The 19,027-nt window shown below is 34.7% G+C and overlaps 1 protein-coding gene across 13 annotated transcripts in view; it reads left to right on the top strand.

The window, feature by feature from the left end:
• The window catches only part of LOC127868913 (ubiquitin-conjugating enzyme E2 2-like), a 31,920-nt gene that overhangs the window by 11,519 nt on the left and 1,374 nt on the right, over positions 1 to 19,027 (top strand). For 2 of the 13 annotated variants that reach the window (XM_052411072.1, XM_052411067.1), the window contains exons 3-5: positions 13,364 to 13,395; positions 17,957 to 18,034; positions 18,743 to 18,848. In XM_052411072.1, the coding sequence (XP_052267032.1) occupies positions 13,364 to 13,395; positions 17,957 to 18,034; positions 18,743 to 18,848 (216 nt within the window). Of the gene's footprint in view, positions 1 to 526; positions 605 to 1,298; positions 1,405 to 1,720; positions 2,826 to 13,363; positions 13,396 to 17,956; positions 18,035 to 18,742; positions 18,849 to 19,027 lie in introns of those variants that run through there. The other 11 variants (XM_052411070.1, XM_052411064.1, XM_052411077.1 and 8 more) reach the window with 7 other exon arrangements.

Below are 19,027 nucleotides of genomic sequence, written 5' to 3'. Positions count from 1 at the left end.
AGATGCCCAGAACTTTTCATTTTTCAAATTGTTGCTCAGGTGTCAAACTTCTGGCAATCCATATCTTTCCTCATTACATCATAGTGAACAAAAGTATTCTTCTTTTATACGAAAAGTGCTGGTGCTTAGATATTTTTTCAGTAAACATTATGTAGTGAACATTTTTTCCAGATTGTGGAAATAATGGCCTTGGGGTAAAAGTAGACATGCCCTGGCGGTTGATATATTTTGCTCATATATTATGGTAAAAAGGAAAAATCTCCGACTTAAATGACTTCCAACAAACCTTATTTGAATAAGTGTGTTATTGGTTGCCGTTTTAGTAGTTTTCAGCTTTTAATATCAAACATGGACTTACATGCCATAACATTCGTAAGCATCATTATGCTGCCTTTAACTTTGGAACTTTACAATTACAAATAATATGCCTTTATTGTTTAAGACAGCGATTAACCTATTGTGCACACTATTTGTTCACTATTCTTTATGAACATAAATAATTATAAAGATTGTTTTTATGTGGCAGGAGAATTCACCTTACGAGGGAGGACAGTTTTATCTTCGAATTGATTTTACAGTCGACTACCCATTAAAACCTCCTAAGGTGTGTTGTTTTGGGCCAATATAAAACTTTGCGTTGTTTGCATTGTCTTATTATCTTGATATTCCGTAAAATAACTCAAGTTTGAAAGCAATAAAGTAGTATGAAACCATCCGCGAACTTTGATTGCGATTCAAATAGTTGGCTTTTTATATATCTGCAATTTAGTAATTGGTTAATCTTTTAAATATTAATTTTATGTCATTGACCTTTTTGAGGCATCACTCGCACTTTCAATGTGTGAACTGTTTAAAGAGTGTTGACTAAGGGATATAAATTTGCAGACGCCATCGAAACCTTGTCGCCTTAAGATCTGGCCCCTATATGTTATTTAAAAATTACTATGTACACTAGATAAAGAGTACCGAAATAACCAATGTGGGCACTAGGTTCGAAATCTAGAACATATACTTGCTGACTCCTGCGTTATTTTGTATGGAGTAGTTAATACCACATTGTTTTTTTTCTGATTTCTTCATTTTTACGCTGTACTTTACAAACACAATTGAATAACACGCTCTCAATATAACAAAATCGGCGATAAAAACGCACTAAATTTATATATCAAAATAACCTGTGTTTTACCATATTTAATGAAAGCTTATTTTTATTTTATATGAACGCATTGGAAAGTTAAATAAAATCCACCAAAAATGTATTTTAAAAGTTATTTGCTTTACATCATTAATTCCTGCAGGTTTGGTTTTTAACGGAGGTGTACCATCCAAATGTGGACAGCAAGGGTAAAATATGCGTTGACTTCCTACAGCACGAATGGAAGCCCTCGTTTTCAATATCTTATAGTAAGATTGACATATGTATTATCATCGCATTTGCGAAGAGTTCAGGGTGGTGTTACAGCAACAACAGTTAGTTGCTGGTTAATAGTAATCAATAGTTAGTCCGTTGATAGCATGTATAATTAGCTTTTGAACAAATGAAACATCATATCTTAATCGGTACAGTTTTCAACTTAATGGAAATGGAAATAAACATGACCATTCCAATCTAGCACATAGTTGTACATGTTTTTAAATGTTTAGATGTATACAATATGCATATGAAATATATAAATGTAACACATACATTTCTGCAATTAGTGTAAGATTTTTGTTCCAGTTTTGCTAGCGATTTGCTCCTTGCTGGCTTTACCGAACGCAGAGAATCCGGTTGTTCAAGAAATAGCAGATGTTTACTTGCATGATAAACCCACTTTTGATAAAATTGCAGAAGAAATGACACTTGAGCACGCAACACCTGATTTCTAAAGGACTGTCTTTCTTGCCCCATGATGTTTGCTTATGGGGTTGTTTTGCTTAGAACCGTTTTTCATTTAGAATTAACTTTGAGAATAATAAATGAATAACTGTAATTACGTTGAAACAATGTTTCATGTGTTTATATTGTTGCCATTATTAATGTTATTTTACATGTTGATAAATATCCGTGTAAATGCATGTGTGCACAGCATTGACGTTTTTTTAGTTTAAATCAATATTTTAATAAAAATGCATGCCGGTTGTTTGAATGAATTTGCTCTACACAAAGTATATGTATGGTTGGGATGGGTGTTTAGTTACGTCGAATGAAATGCCGTCTAGACATTTGCTTTTGGGCGATATGCTATTCGAAGGTATGATTTTGTACAAGTGTTTAAATCAACGATGAAATTGAGAAATGAAAGTAGACTGCTGTTTGAGCATATGATGGCGTAAAATATATAGAAACAAGCGATTAGAAATATAATTCTAATGTTCTCGCTAAATTTCTGAAATGATTGCACCAAAGACTTCAGATATTTTATAGTTTTTGTTGTTTGATAACTGTTGATGTGAAATCTTTATGAATCGTTATTTGATGTTTTCTGCATATATGCTGCTTGTTAAATGAGAACTTTGTCATTGCTCAATGTTGCTGGTTTCATGTGATATAGTCAATTCAATTGGAGTTTCACAAATATATGTGTTTTGGTCATTGCCTTTTCAAAATGGGAATCCAATAAAATTATATTTGTTTGTATAGCTGCATTTAGATGAAATTAGACTGATTACTTATTTATTGTAAGCCGATATTAAACAAGTCTCTTATCATAAGTGATCTGATTTATAAACTTATATTGCATTTATAATCACATATTTTTGTAAACATAAATACCACTATTGGTTTAATACATTTTGCTATATTTTGTTTTAAGCTGTCGTGTCAATATAACATGATATCAGTATTTGTTGTTGTGTAATAAACAAAAACAGCCGCACACAATGCGTAAAATCAAATACCAAATTATATTGAACAACAGACAACAGACATAACCTTTCTTCATTATGCAATTCAAACAATAAAACTGAATGTTGTTCATGTAAGCAATGCAAAATCAATATTTCGTGTTATTTAAAATTATTGCTTGTATCATCCTACATACAGCAGTCCCCATATAGACGGTCATTTTTCATAGATGTATTCTAATCAAACATTGATGATCTGTCTCTCAACGCATTCTTGATGGTCAGAAGTAAACCGTGTTGACAGCTTGTTGAGACTTTGCTGTTTCGAGTCGTCAGAAGGTTATCAATTGGTACATTAATCTTCTATGCTGGCTACTGAGACAGTGTTTCAATGATGGAAATATGCGTGCAAATATCAAAAGCTATTACCCCGTGAATCCACTTGGTGCTTTCTGCCCTCCCACGGCTGTGGTGGTCGTTCAACTTATCAATACGTGTTCTGCTTAGTCGATGAGACGTTATACTTTTAGCTAGCAAAGAATTGTGCAATAATAGAGATTATTTTTAAGTGCATTATACTGTACATTCTGTTCACGGAGATCGTGTTGTATATGTAACTCGTAAACATGTTATGAAAATAACTGATGCATTTGATGTATATATAGCGCGCCGACATAATAGGTATGATTACCTAGATGCGATAATATATTTAAACACCAATAAGGTATAACAAATAAGCGTTCCTACTTGAATCAAGTGACATATAGATAAAAGGATCGATATCCGAAATAAATATTGTTATAATATCATTCAACATATTGAACTACTCGCACGCACAAAAACGAGTTTACAAATGGCGCAAAGTTTAAGCACAAAATATATATGCTAATATGTGTATTTGGTGGCAGCTGTATTTTCGCGAAATACTTTCAAAATAATTAAAAGTGTGTCCCTGAATTAAATTTTCTCTTGTAAATTATCTATCCATTCAAAACATTCTTAAAGATGTATGAATCCATCGAATGCAAGTCTTTTATTGTACCCTTTTGCAACAATGATTTAAAAGAAAGCATCGCAATAAATAATGTATCAATATTTCAACGTTTCTCAACATGTACGCAAACTGTAAACTGTTTACAAATCAAGACAGTTCTTATGTAAAATAAATTAACAAGTCGGAGTTTCTTACATTTACGCAAACTGGCAACACATATAACCATTACCAAGGCCAATATTAGCATTTGCAAAGTTTATAGGGTATGTTCTCATTACCAAAGTAACTGACCGTCTGTTAAAATGGTGAATCGCCTGAAGTAGGCTATTCAGCGCGATTTTATTCCAATATATCACGAAACATCAAACTTCATCAAGCATATGTCAAAACTAATATCACAAGCAGCCAACTCTGAATAATGGAAATCAAAACCATGGAGATGTCGGGGATAATTTGTCAGGACAGACATATTTAATATTTCACTCGTCATTAAGACGTGCGCCGTGACTATCAATCCACTCATGAGCAGTGCATTGTTGGAACTTTACCGTCTAACGGGAGACAGAATTGACAGCTTCGTCGCAGAAGTCGTATTTATATCGATCAATTGTTTGGCCATCTTTAATCATCACAATATTAATTCAGGAATCTGTATTTGTGTCTTTATACCAACGGTTAAAGGTCTCAATTTTGCAATGTAGATGTTTCAAGGGAGGTCTTGATTTCGATCCCCATTACAGAACAACTGGGACTGGTTTTCCTAGAAAACGCGCGATATAGCCCAAGGGTTTATGCATCAAAATGAAGTTCGTATTTTATTAGGATAAGAAATTAGAAGTTGTAGACTGGTGGACTTTTATAAGTGCGCAGTAGTTTTTTTTGTCTGTGATATTTTTAATCTGAAACGATCGCAAAGTTATAATGGATAGGATTAAATGTCTGATCTTGAATACTCTTTCACTAAAACGTTTGAACCAATACTTGACTGCTCAGATATTTTACACTGACAAAAATAATGTATCTTTTGTTAAGGTTATGATTTTATTTGTAACAAACAACTACAGCAAAACACCGCGCACAATTGTTTGCAATCATTGCCAGACAATAGGGTGTGCATTTTTGACCAAATCCCAGTTAGAATAGACGCATGTAACACTTATTAACAAAACTTCTTTAAAAAATCGCATTCATTTTCTTAAGGCCCCGTTAAGATTTGGCGAAATGTAGGAACACAAATACACACATCACTTAATATGAAGAGGTATACAAACTACTAAATGGTCATTACCAAAGTTTTTGGCTTGAATACATTTATGTTGATATAGGTTTAGAACTTAATCTGTTAAATCAAAACGGTAGAACATCAAAGCATTCATTAATGTAAATGTATTTTTTCCATTTTGTGTAAAGAAACTAGTGAATCTCTACCAAACTGCAAACACATTTTATTTGTATAAAAACAACAACGAGCATAACTACGTCGTAAGGAATCCATTAATGAATTTCATTTTGTACTACCAATGTTCTTCCGAAACTTATATATATATATATATATATATATATATATATATATATATATATATATATATATATATATATATATATATATATATATATATGAATTTAAAAATAACAACAGAAACCATAAGCATATTCCCGTATGCTCCAAATGTAAAAACTGTATGGATAATGTTATTAGACAGAAACATTTGCATACATTTTACATCGCCTTTGACATGATGAAATAGATTCAATAAAACACAAATCACAAAAGAAAAATGTGTGATATTTTCACTCGATTAGACCCATGAGAAGCATTAAGGCAATGAAACACATGCGAATAGGTAGAATACTAAAGCATTTTTTTATCGGCGAAAGAATAACATGTTTGTACAACACACACCCCGACACACACACTCCTCACACATACATATAACGCTGTCAAACAGGTATAGATATAAACCGAAATAACAATAATGATTAATAAATCGTTGTCAAATATATTGATGTACCTGTTACTATTGACGATTTATAAATAATAGCAATTTTTCATAAACACGAATTTCTTAAAACCCATCTTTCAATATAAAATTAACAAAAATGGCTTGTTACGCGCGCATTCATGCGTTTTAAGTTATTGAATTTTTGTTTCTTGAAATGATTATGATATGTATATTGTAAATTGGTAATTGTACATCGCAGTGCAGATTGGAAGCTAGACGACGGCATTGGCAAAAAATGAAATCCGCAAACTCAGATGACAAGTACTACTTATGCAACATGCACACAGCATCAATGCTGTCGCGTGACTGTGTCGTCTCTGAAGAATATGAGTCCACTAAAGCAATAGGAATTCTTTGTGTGTGGGCTATGTTGACTATACGCCATATCATTACTTCATAAGTGATTTAATTTCCTCGAATCATACAATACCAATAAACGTTTAAGTGTTGTTAGGTGACATATTTCTAAACACATTGATGAAACCAATCTATCCATAAGGTAAACGATTACATGTGCAGACAACTTCAAATAAATCAGCGAAACAATGGTGAGCTGTTCACAATAAGAAGCCAAATAAAAATATGATTTGTACAACTTGCTCCTTCATAGCAACGATTCCTGGTTCCAATATTATATATATTCAATTAAATTTGACTTTCTCGCTATATGTCACTCGGTATTTCATCTACACATGTACACCATTTTAATTTTACAACGCGTCATCTGGTTGCTTGTTCTCATTGTGTTGGCCAATGATATGGCGTTTTAGAACCGAGTATTCGATCGACAAAATATGACAGCAAAACACAGACATGTAGCGAGAAAGTCGAATTTAATTGAATATTAAAGTTATTGGCCGAGCAGGAGATCGGTTAGTAGTGTAATCTCGTTGCTTTTATTGTCTTTTAACGAATCCAGTTGGATTTTGTCGGCAACTGCATGGGAACATGTGTGTTCATTGAAAGAGATAATACGTGTGAAGAATTCACGGCAGATGACACTACGTACATATTATGTAACGACGCTATGAATATCCTCCTTGAGGAAAGTGTCGATGGGGAACTGGTGTCGTTTTAAAATTTAGTATCAAGTGGACGATTTCCGTTAGACAATGTTGCATTTCCATTGTTTTAGATGTTGTCAAATGGTTTAACTGCAAAAAGGTTAGAACGAACCTTGCGCTATATTAACACAACAATGCAGTTTTTTTCTGGTTTGGAAGGCGCTTGTTTGGGGGACTGCATCCGAGTTCGTCAAAAATAAACTTTGCATATCATAGTAGATGTAAAAGTGTGTTGTCACAGATTCATCCACTGGGCTTTGAATTAAATTTCGACGTGAGCACCGGCTTATACAAAACTCATTTAGGTACAAATCTCAAGAAAGCTATATGCTTAGACAATATATTGGGTATTTCAGTACGTGCATGGACATACGTTTCTAAGACTAAACCCTAAGCAGAGCTCCAGATAAGGGTCGTATTTTCGTAATTACGAATTATTTTCAAGTCCGTTACGTATTTATTTTAAAATCTTGTCGTACCATTAAGAATTACAAAATCAAGTTACGAATATTATTTTTACATCAGTTCGTATCGATTTTTATTGAGTTCTTTTCGCGTATTAAAGATCTTTGCGGTGCTTATATAGAATGGTGATCGGGATTGTTTAACAAAGCGCATTATTTCCAATAAAAGCGGCGTATACAGTTTATCTGTCAAAAAACAATGGCGGCCCCCCGAGAGTGTCCTAAAAACTGCAAAGCGCCCAAAAACACGCTTTTAACATAAAGTACGCAAAGTGAGCCGAAGTTAAATGTTTAGAAAGACATTATAGAAAAGATATATGATGTTGTATGTTCAGTTGCCGACACAGTCGGAAAAGCTAAACAAAAACGCGACACGACGGGTCCAAACTTAAACACACAAAAAAACATTGAACGAGTGGAAGGGACAAGCTCCGTGGCTAATCGTTGAAAAGATTGAATGGGAGACCCGGTCACCGGTTTAATTGTGAAATATGTAAAAAGTCATCTAAGGCATGCAATCTAAGCACAGTTTGGGCATATGAAGGTATTTGAAAAATAAAATTGTATAATACTGAAAAGACACTGTTGAGCTCGTATAAATAAAGTTGCTAGTATGTTTATTTTGATTTTTTTTGCATGAAAATAACCATTATTATTTATTTTTTGGTCATTTAGAAAAAATAAGAATATTTTCCAAAACTTAGTAGTAACGTTAAGAATAAAATTTCAGAGTTAAGAATTATTTTTGAAAATCTGGTAGTAATTTAAGAATTTCACAAAACCTTATCTGGAGCTCTGCCTAAGCATTATGAGGGGTGAGCAACCCATGCGAGCACAATACGGATACAAAGTTAACGAGACAAACATGTTGTCTTCAACACGTATTGGCATACATTTATATTATGTTGTTTATCGTGACTTTGACAGCAATGCCTAAGTGCTAAGCAAATTAAAAGTTATTACTGAGATACGTGTTATGAGCATTGTATGTAGCGCATAATTCATCAAATAGAGAACTGTTGTTCACTTCGGCATTTTTGAATGAACTTTTAGCGTTATATAATATATTTGATGATTGTGTCAGGTGTACAAATTTGAAGTTCCTGCTAAAACTAATTCATTTGTTGTTTTTTTGGTGTTTTTATTGTTTTTGTAGGTTTGTGCCGTTTTTAAAAGTAAAACAGATTTATCACGACAGTCAGTTTGGTTTTCCTTTGGTCGTTGACGGCTCAGATACTACTTAAATTACCCCGGGTAGTCTTGAGTATACTACAATGGATCCCGGATACGGCTATATTCCCGGGTAGCTTTAAGTTTATTTTCGGTACTCCGGATATTCTGTTGTATACTTGATGTAAATGAGATACTCTTTAAGTAGTTACTGAGCTGCCAATCACCAATTGCGGTTGTCTCGATTGGTTGTTGTTGGCCCAGCGACTATTTTAAAGTACCGCTGGTACTCTTAAGTATACTAATATGTACACCGGGAACGGAAAATACGCTTACAGGCACCGGGTCATTCCCTGGGAAATGACTTATCGAGCGTCAGTTATCATACGCACTATTTTCCTGGATTTACCAGTACTAAGTGCGCTTACTTATGCCGTGACGAACAACTGCCCAACTTATATCAGAGATAGAATAAATGAAGAATTAATTACATGGCCAAGCACCACAAGTTACGTTTCCGGGCCGGTATGCAAACCAACGATCCTTGGATTTCTGTCCCAATGCTCTATTACTGGGCAAACCGCACGTTCTAACAAAACAATTACATCTCGCCAGGTTTAACTACACAGGCCCGTATTCACCAAAACAATCATATACTTAAACTAAATATTAAATAGTGTCCTTTAAACTGTTTTGTATCTGAAGTTTGAGTACAAAACGCGTCGTATTGTAATCAAATACTTGATAGTAAACGCCTTACATTTTTTTCCGCCTCAGTTTATTCTTAAGTCTCCAATATGAAAATGGGCTGGTGAAAACGTTTTTCGATTGTTAATATGCAGAAAAGTATGTTTATACTTTATTTCAGTAACGAAAACAATATTAAGTTACACGTCGCTGCCTAGCAACAATTTGATATCGTACGTAAAAATGGTAACGATGAAGACTTGTTTCAATTAACATACAATATTAACCATGCAAACGTTATCAATTAAATAAACTACTTGTTCGATTCAGTTCAGCGATATGAACGAGCAAACTTAAATAACGGGATATTAAGATCTTTACATAATCAATAACTGAAAAGAAACAAACTTATAAAAGCTTTAAAAGGAAATGCAAGAAAATATCAAAATATAAAGATGCTTCTCTGACTTATAAAATATACAGCTGTAATAACAGCTTGATGCAATCATCGTCTCTGTGGAAAATAATTCAATACTTAGGGCAAAAAACATAACATAAATAAACAAATCAACAACTCTAGGAAAATGCTCCTATTAAAAAGTTAATCCTTGTGCACATTTTTCAAGTGCCGAGAAAGTGAGTATTCCTTCTCAAACTTTTCCCCCGCAAATCTGGCAAATGCAAATGTTTCCCAAGTGTTTAACTCTGGTGTGCATATATGGAGCTCGTTTGGATATATACATTTTTTGACAAACATCACATGTATGCGTTTTCTTTTGACCCTCACCGCAATGCTGTGCGTGGCGTTTTAGGTTTCGGATATAGCCGAATTCTGCATGGCAAAGTTCACATTTCAGTTCCTCCCTGCCGTGATACTGACGACAATGATTACCCAAAATCCCTTTTCGTTGAAAATCGTTTCACACATTTACCCGCGTGTATATATTTCTGGTGCACTGGGTGTACCTTAAAGTTGTACACGGAACTAAACCGACGGTTGCATACCAATCACATTACCGTTTTTGACGTGGAAATTCAGCCTACTGTTTGTGGTGTATGATTTGTTACACGATTTGAATTCATATTTTTTTTAGTTCCTTTATTCATGTCCGTGTTGAAATTTAAAAAAGCGTCATTATTTTATGAGAATCAATCGAGCTCTTAACAACGTCGGTGTAATGGAAAAGCAATTGTTCAAAATGATTTAACGTGAAAGTGAATATATGAACAACTTTCATGACAACATCATACGACTGTTAAATCATATCGTGCATTAACGCCACCTCCTTTCCTTAGCGCCACCGCCTTTGCATTGGCTCCACCTGTTTTGGAAAATTGCAAACAAAAATATTATATCTACAAAACGCCAATGTGTTTGTGCATGCAGGAACTAGTATATGTTAGACGCAGTCGTTTGAGGTCGTTAACTAGTTAATCGAATGGATTTGCTCGTAGCATAGGCAAAAGACATCGATTTGATTTCAAAACCCCAATCATGTCAAAACTTATAAAAGTCCTCACGTTTACAAATGGGTTGTGTTTGTATGTTTCTGTACATTTTTGGATGAATAAATCTTCGCCGAATCGCACTACATTGCCCGATTTTTTTAATAATAGAAAAGCAATTGTTCAAAATGATTTAACGTGAAAGTGAATATATAAACAACTTTCATGAAAACATCATACGACTGTTAAGTCATATCGTGCATTAGCGCCACCTCCTTTCCTTAGCGCCATCGCCTTTGCATTGGCTCAAACTCTTTTGGAAAATTGTAAAACAAATATATTATATCTACAAAACGCCAATGTGTTTGTGCTTGCAGGAACTAGTATATGTTAGACGCAGTCGTTTGAGGTCGTTAACTAGTTAATCGGATGGATTTGCTCGTAGCATAGGCAAAAGGCATCGATTTGATTTCAGAACCCCAATCATGTCAAAACTTATAAAAGTCCTCACGTTTACAAATGGGTTGTGTTTGTATGTTTCTGTACATTTTTGGATGAATAAATCTTCGCCGAATCGCACTACATTGCCCGATTTTTTTAAATAATGTGAATTATGTTGAAAAAACATATAAAACCTACTCACCTTGTACACTTATCTGTAAAATTTAAATACATCTGGGCATTAGCGCCACCTCGGATGTAGCATTTGCTCATTTATTAATGCATCGCAAAAAAGAGGTGGCGCGCGTGATTAACGGCCGTGAATAAGCCCATGTACGTGTTACTTGATAAACTTATCCGACGTAGCCGTGAAAGTCAGTATGCATTTTCCGAAACGAGTTCATTTTTATTGGCGTTAAGTGATTAAAATAAGCAAATTTACGGTATTTGGTTATTTAAAATGATGGTCACGCTGGTTTGTTAAAGGAATGATCGTATAAATGTACTTGTTACACATAAAATTTGATCTCTTTTTTTCTCTTGAAACAAATCGAGACGCTGCATTTTTTAAAATAAAAACGGTGTTGTTCGCTTAATAATGGGGATATGCTCTTTATGAATGTTTGTATAAGATTATGAAAAGGAATACAAATTATCTCTAATAATGTAACAAACATTGTTAACACGTATATTACTTCATCAATAATAATATATCTCGAGCTTATCAAGCTCTTAGAACGGCCAGAAGACCTTGGTTTACATTTGGTTTAGACATTGTGTTTTAAGAATAGTTACATTACGTATGTGGGGGTTGTTATCATAATATCGTGTTCTATTATGTTTTTAGCGTGCCTGTTTTTTTGGTGATACTCTCTTAAATTTGCAACCTTAATGATGTGTATTTTCATACGGTACATTATTAATTGCATGGCAGATTGGGTGCTAGAAATGACGTTAACCTTCAAACATGAAACACATGAAAACACAATCCAAGATGACTGCAGTTGTGTTAACTTATTTTATTCTACTTGCCACTTGCAGCATTTTGTTTTTATGTTTTTTGTTCTCTGATAACTCTTTTTCATGTCTTACATTCATTATTTGTATGTTATCAATGGGCATAGCGTAAATGCACTTTTAAGAAGACTCTTAATTATCAGCTTAAAATGTGCGATTAAAGTTAATAAACGACATGTCACAACATGCCAGAAATATAATTGCAAGACGCATCAGCAGCACTTCTATAGATTTGAATACTTTATACTCTTCATAAAAACAATGTTGGGCAGCTTTTATTTGTTTTATATCCTTTTATAAATCAACGTTTAGTTGTATGTAAGTACGAAAATGTACAAGTTATTGGAATTAAAGGAAATAAATCACTTCGCCTCATGCAATCGCGAAGCCTTATTAACATCCTTTGTGATCACTTGCAAATAATTATTGTAGAAATGTTTTGCGAAATTCTTATTTATAATGTTAGAGGAGCCTTCAAATGTCATTTTAAACAAAGGGCCATAACTCTTTAAAGACGCAGTCGTTAAACCTCAATATTTACTGTGGCATCTGTGGATTATTATTATGTAAATAGTTCGGAGAGTATCGCCCGCAAAATAAAAGTGGAGTTTCGCTCTGAAGCACACACGTACAGAGAGACGGAAGGACTTCTTTCATTTGTACATCCTTACCGGCAAGGGATTATAACCAATTGATAAAGTACTATTATGTTGAAAATCATGTAAACAGTGTTATTCAGAGTGGGTTTTCTAAGATATTAATGTGCGGAATTCAATGTTTGGAAACACTACAATAATCTATTCTGTCTGTCTGTCTGTCGTTACCCAAATTCGTATTCAGCTAAAAGTTTGGATCGTCTGATTATGTTCAATCGATATTATGACATAAGGTTGCCTTTAGAGTGGTAGTACGTTTTTTTTAAGATTACCGCTATTACGACTCTAGAATCACTTTTAATGAATCAGCATTGATCAAACTTGGTGAGTATATTTATTTTGATAATATCATGGCAATGCCTGCATCTGGGTCAAGTGGGGGTGAACATTATGTCACAAGGTCATGATTTAGACGTTTGGTGTACCTTAAATTCAAGTTGACCATTCACTACCATCGTCTCCCTCTTGGAATCTTGTTCCATCTCTACACGTTTTTTTTAATTTGAATGTAGTATATCTAGTCTCAAACACCTAAGTTTTCTGTGTTCCTCTTCTCTAACTCGATATTGCATTATGTTTTCCAATTCTATTTCAGTCCTTCACTGGAAAGCCTCAATAATGGGTCCTGTACGTAAGTTTTGTAATGCTATAATATACTGTTAGGCAGAAACATGTTGTCAACAAAACGTATTGAGTGGGCATACGTGTTATTTGATTTATTCAGGCAGTATTAGCCAGTGTTCTGATAATTGGCACGAAAGAAATATATTTCGCACATCAGATAGATGTACCGATTCAAGTTGTCAATTTTTTCATTGCCATTCCTACGATTCAATTTTCAAGCAAAGCTAATACAAATACACTAAACATGTTTTCCTATGCATAGCAGCTGTATATTATGTACAGTCATTAATATCTTTATATGTGTCGTCAGCTGGGAAACTATATCTTGTTTCCTATTAAAGAACGATCTCTTCACTTGCCAGATCCAGTGAGCTATGCATGAAATATTATATCTATCATCAGTTGTCTTCTTTGAGAAAGAAGGTTTGATTAAATGGAACCTATAACAGATGGGCTCAAATCCCCACATCCAAGTTTTGTCTGAGAAATATGATAAAGAGATAGAAACGGTGATGTATTAATCAATATATCCTTGTGGAGTAGTAAGTCCGATATCAATATAAAATTGAGTCTGATTGTTAATCAGAATACTCATTTTGTATGTGTAATTTTCTGAACGCTAGCAGATGGTCGCCTTGATTATTTTTCTTAGTAAAGTACAGCTAATAAGTTGTAAATTTATGGTAATACATGTATAAGTATTGTTTTGCGGATTTGTTACTAGCTTATCCATATATTGTCGAGAAATACGGTAAAAGAAAGTTACATCAATATATCTTTGCTCACCGGTGTGCTTTTCGTTAGTTTTGATGGTCAGATGTATATCGGCTTCCGTCGCTGTGTCTCCTATTGGTCAATTCGTTTCAAACGCTATATTTTGCAAAAACGGTTGGGCAATAATGCTCACACTATGGAATTTTAATTGCGTAACGTCTCTCAACCTTGTTAAAAGAATGTCAGATCATGAAAAAAGCTAATTGCCATTGCAAGCCCCAAAAAAACTTTAAAAATCGTCTTCATAAAAAAAAAGCACGCACATGCTAGAGCTTCGATATTTTGTATGAACCATTGTCAGTCGACCTGTTCCAAGATAGTTCAAATTATGGCCCAGGTGTATCAATTTGTCCCGCCCTAGGGTTTATTGGTTTTCAATTTATGTATATACATGTAGTACAAATATCTTATGTGAATCCGCAAAGACTTGAGCTTAAATATTTGAAATGAACGTTGTCTAGTGGATCTCTATTAAAATTGGTCAAATTATAAATGTGGTGGAAAATAAACCAGCACTTGAGATTATAAGTTGTCCTTGAATGCATATATGCAGTAATAAAATCATAAGCAAGTATTCTCTCATTCGCAGCCAAAGGTAAAGATAAAGCTTCGACTTTTGGAAAGACACATTTTTAGTTGATCCCTTCCAAGATTGTTCAAATTATGGTACTGTGATTAAAATCATTCAGTGCCCAAGGTTTACAGTTTTTCTGAATATCAAGCAAAAATTTTAAACATATTGGAATTTAGCGATGCCCAGAACATTCATTTATAGCTCATCTATTTTTTGAAAACAAAATTATGAGCTATTGTCATCACCTTGGCGTCGGCGTCGGCGTCTGCGTCGGCGTCGGCGTCGGCGTCCGGTTAAGTTTTGCGTTTAGGTCCACTTTTCTCAGAAAGTATCAATGCTATTGCATTCAAACTTGGTACACTTACTTACTATCATGAGGGGACTGGGCAGGCAAAGTTAGATAACTCTGGCGTGCATTTTGACTGAATTATGTGCCCTTTTTATACTTAGAAAATTGAAAATTTTGGTTAAGTTTTGCGTTTAGGTCCACTTTTTTCAGAAAGTATCAATGCTATTGCATTCAAACTTGGTACACTTACTTACTATCATGAGGGGACTGGGCAGGCAAAGTTAGATAACTCTGGCGTGCATTTTGACAGAATTATGTGCCCTTTTTATACTTAGAAAATTGAAAATTTTGATAAAGTTTTGTGTTTAGGTACATTTTATTCCTTAAGTATCAAAGCTATTGCTTTCTTACTTGCAACACTTACTAACTATCATAAGGGGACTGTGCAGGCAAAGTAATGTAACTCTGACGGGCATTTTGACAGAATTATGTGCCCTTTTTATACTTAGAAAATTGAAAATTTGGTTATGTTTTGTGTTTAGGTCCACTTTATTTCTACAGTATCAAAGCTATTGCTTTCATACTTGCAACACTTATTAACTATCGTAAGGGGACTGTGCAGGCAAAGTTATGTAACTCTGACTGGCATTTGGACGGAATTATGAGCCCTTTATACTTAGAAAATTAAAAGTTTGGTTAAGTTTTGTGTTTTGGTCCACTTTACCCCTAAAGTATCATAGATATTGCTTTCATACTTGGAACACTCGCAAACTATCATAAGGGTACAGTAAAAGGACAAGTTGCATAACTCTGGATGTCATTTTTATGGAATTATGGCCCTTTTTTGACTTAGTAACTTTGAATATATGGTTAAATTTTGTGTTTCGGTCCACTTTAATTATTAAGTATCAAGGCTATTGCTTTCAAACTTCAAATACTTTCATGCTATCATGAGGTTACTGTACCTGGCAAGTTGAATTTTACCTTGACCTTTGAATGACCTTGACTCTCAAGGTCAAATTATTAAATTTTGCTAAAATTGCCATAACTTCTTTATTTATGATTAGATTTGATTGATACTTTGACAAAACTACTCTTACCTGACATACCACAATAGACTCCACTCAAACCATCGCCCGTATCGCCCGTGCCCCCCCCCCGAATCCCCCCTTATTTTTTTTTTTTAAGATCATCTCACAAATGACCACCACACCCTTACACTATACCCCCCCACCCCACCCCCTCCCCATTTTTTTTTTAAACGGTTAAAAAACAAAACTATTTATTTTGATTATTTTATGTTTGAAATACCGTCCATTCATTGCACCCAAGAATCCCCCCCCCCCCACCCCCCCCCCTCCCCCCACCCGAATCCCCCCCCCCTATTTTTTTTTTTTAAGATCATCTCACAAATTACCACCACACCCTCACACTATACCCCTCCCCCCACCTCACCCCCCCATTTTTTTTTAAACGGTTAAAAAACACAAATATTTATTTTTATTAATTTATGTTTTAAATACCGTCCAACCATCGCACCCAAGAATCCCCCCCACCCCCCACCCCCCGCGATTTTTTTTCCCTTTTTTTCGCATTTTTGGAAGATAATGGAATAAATGTCCACACCCCCACACAATGCACCCCTCTTCACTCCACCCCTCCCTCCTTTGTGATTGAAAATGAGAGTCCCTTCACCTTTAAAAAGAAAATAGATGAGCGGTCTGCACCCGCAAGGCGGTGCTCTTGTTCAAATTGTGGCTCAGGTTTAAAACTTTTGGCAATCCATATCTTTCCTTATTACATCGAAGTTAATTTACAAAAGTATTCTTCTTTTATACGAAAAGTGCTGGTGCTTAGATATTTTTCAGTAAACATTATATAGTTAACAATTTTCCAGATTGTTGAAATGATGGCCTCGGGGTAAAAGTAGACATGCCCTGGCGGTTTATATATTTTGCTCATATATTATGGTAAAAATGAAAAATCTCCGACTTAAAGACTTCCAACAAACCTTATTTGAATAATTGTGTTATTGGTTGCCGTTTTAGTAGTTTTTAGCTTTGAATATCAAACATGGACTTAAATGCCATAACTTTCGTAGGCATTATCATGCTGCCTTAAACTTTGAACCTTTGAATTTATTAAGACTATTTTTTACGCCAAACATTACAAAGAAAAAGTATATGCCTTTATTCAGACAGCGATTAATCTATTGTTATGCCCCCCTTCGAAGAAGAGGGGGTATATTGCTTTGCTCATGTCGGTCTGTCGGTCGGTCTGTCTGTCGGTCTGTCTGTCGGTCCGTCCACCAGGTGGTTGTCAGATGATAACGCAAGAACGCTTGGGCCTAGGATCATGAAACTTCATAGGTACATTGATCATGACTCGCAGATGACCCCTATTGATTTTGAGGTCACTAGGTCAAAGGTCAAGGTCACAGGTGAAGGTCACAGTTACTGGAAATAGGCATTTTAAGGATTTAGCATGGTTCAAACAAGGGAAACAACTTCCGTTTATGCATGTTCTTTTTGTTACAGCATTTGCCTCCCTTGTAATATATTTAAATTTTACCAAATGTAAGGCTAAATGCGTTTTTGTAATGCATTGTAACCACCACCACCACCACCACCACAACCACCACCACCACCACCACCACCACCACCACCACCACCACCACCACCACCACCACCACCACCACCACCACCACCACCACCACCACCACCACCACCACCACCACCACCACCATCACCACCACCATTGTTCACAGTGACAAAAAAAGGAATTCACACAATGGCTGCTACTACAACTTATAGCCCATATAGGGGGGCATGCATGTTTTACAAACAGCCCTTGTTCACAATGTTTTTCGGTATTTTTTATAAACAGAAATAATTATAAAGATGTCACTTGTTTGTTTCTGTTGGCAGGAGCATTCGCCTTACGAGGGAGGGCAGTTTTATCTTCGAATTGATTTTACAGCCGACTACCCGTTAGAACCTCCTAAGGTGTTTTGTTTTTGGCCAATATAAAACTTTGCGTTGTTTGCATTTTCTTATTGTCTTGATATTCCGTAAAAAATAACCAAGTTTGAAAGCAATATAGTAGTATGAAACCATACACGAACTTTGATTGCGATTCAAATATTTGACTTTTTATGTATCTGCAATTTAGTAATTGGTTTATCTTTTTAATATTAATTTCATGTCATTGACCTTTTTGAGGCATCACTCGCACTTTCAATGTGTGAACTGTTTAAAGAGTGTTGACTTAGGGATATAATTTTGCAGACGCCATCGAAACATTGGCGCCTTAAGATCTAGCCCCTTTATCTTATTCAAAAATTACTATGTACACAAGAAAAGAGTACCAAAATAACCAATTTGGGAACTAGGTTCGAAATCTAGAACATATACTTGCTGGCTCCTGTGTATTTTGTATGGAGTAGTAAATACCACATTGTTTTTTTCTGATTTATTTTAATTTTTACGCTATACTTTACACAAACAATTTAATAATACGCACTCAATATAACAAAATCGGTGATAAAAACGCACAAAATGTGTATATCCGAATAACCTGTTTTGTTAACTTATTTAATGAAAGCTTATTTTTGTTTTATATGAACGCATTGTTTAGGAAAGTTATATAAAATCCACCAAAAAATGTATGAAAACGCGTTAAAGGTATTTGCTTTACATCATTTATTCCTGCAGGTTTGGTTTTTAACGGAGGTGTACCATCCAAATGTGGACAGCAAGGGTAAAATATGCGTTGACTTCCTACAGCACGAATGGAAGCCTTCGTTTTCAATATCTTATAGTAAGATTGACATATGTATTATCGTCGCATTTGCGAAGAATTCAGGGTATTGTTACAGCAACAACAGTTAGTTGCTGTTTAATAGTAATCAATAGTTAATCCGTTGATATCATGTTTAATTAGCATTTGAAAAAATGAAAAAGCATATCTTAATCGGTACAATTTACAACTTAATGGAG

This window comes from Dreissena polymorpha, chromosome 2 (assembly GCF_020536995.1).
Source record: "Dreissena polymorpha isolate Duluth1 chromosome 2, UMN_Dpol_1.0, whole genome shotgun sequence".
In the NCBI taxonomy this organism is placed as follows: Eukaryota; Metazoa; Mollusca; class Bivalvia; order Myida; family Dreissenidae; genus Dreissena; species Dreissena polymorpha.
Note: the sequence above shows the minus strand (reverse complement) of the source record. Positions and strands in the feature narration are given on the sequence as shown.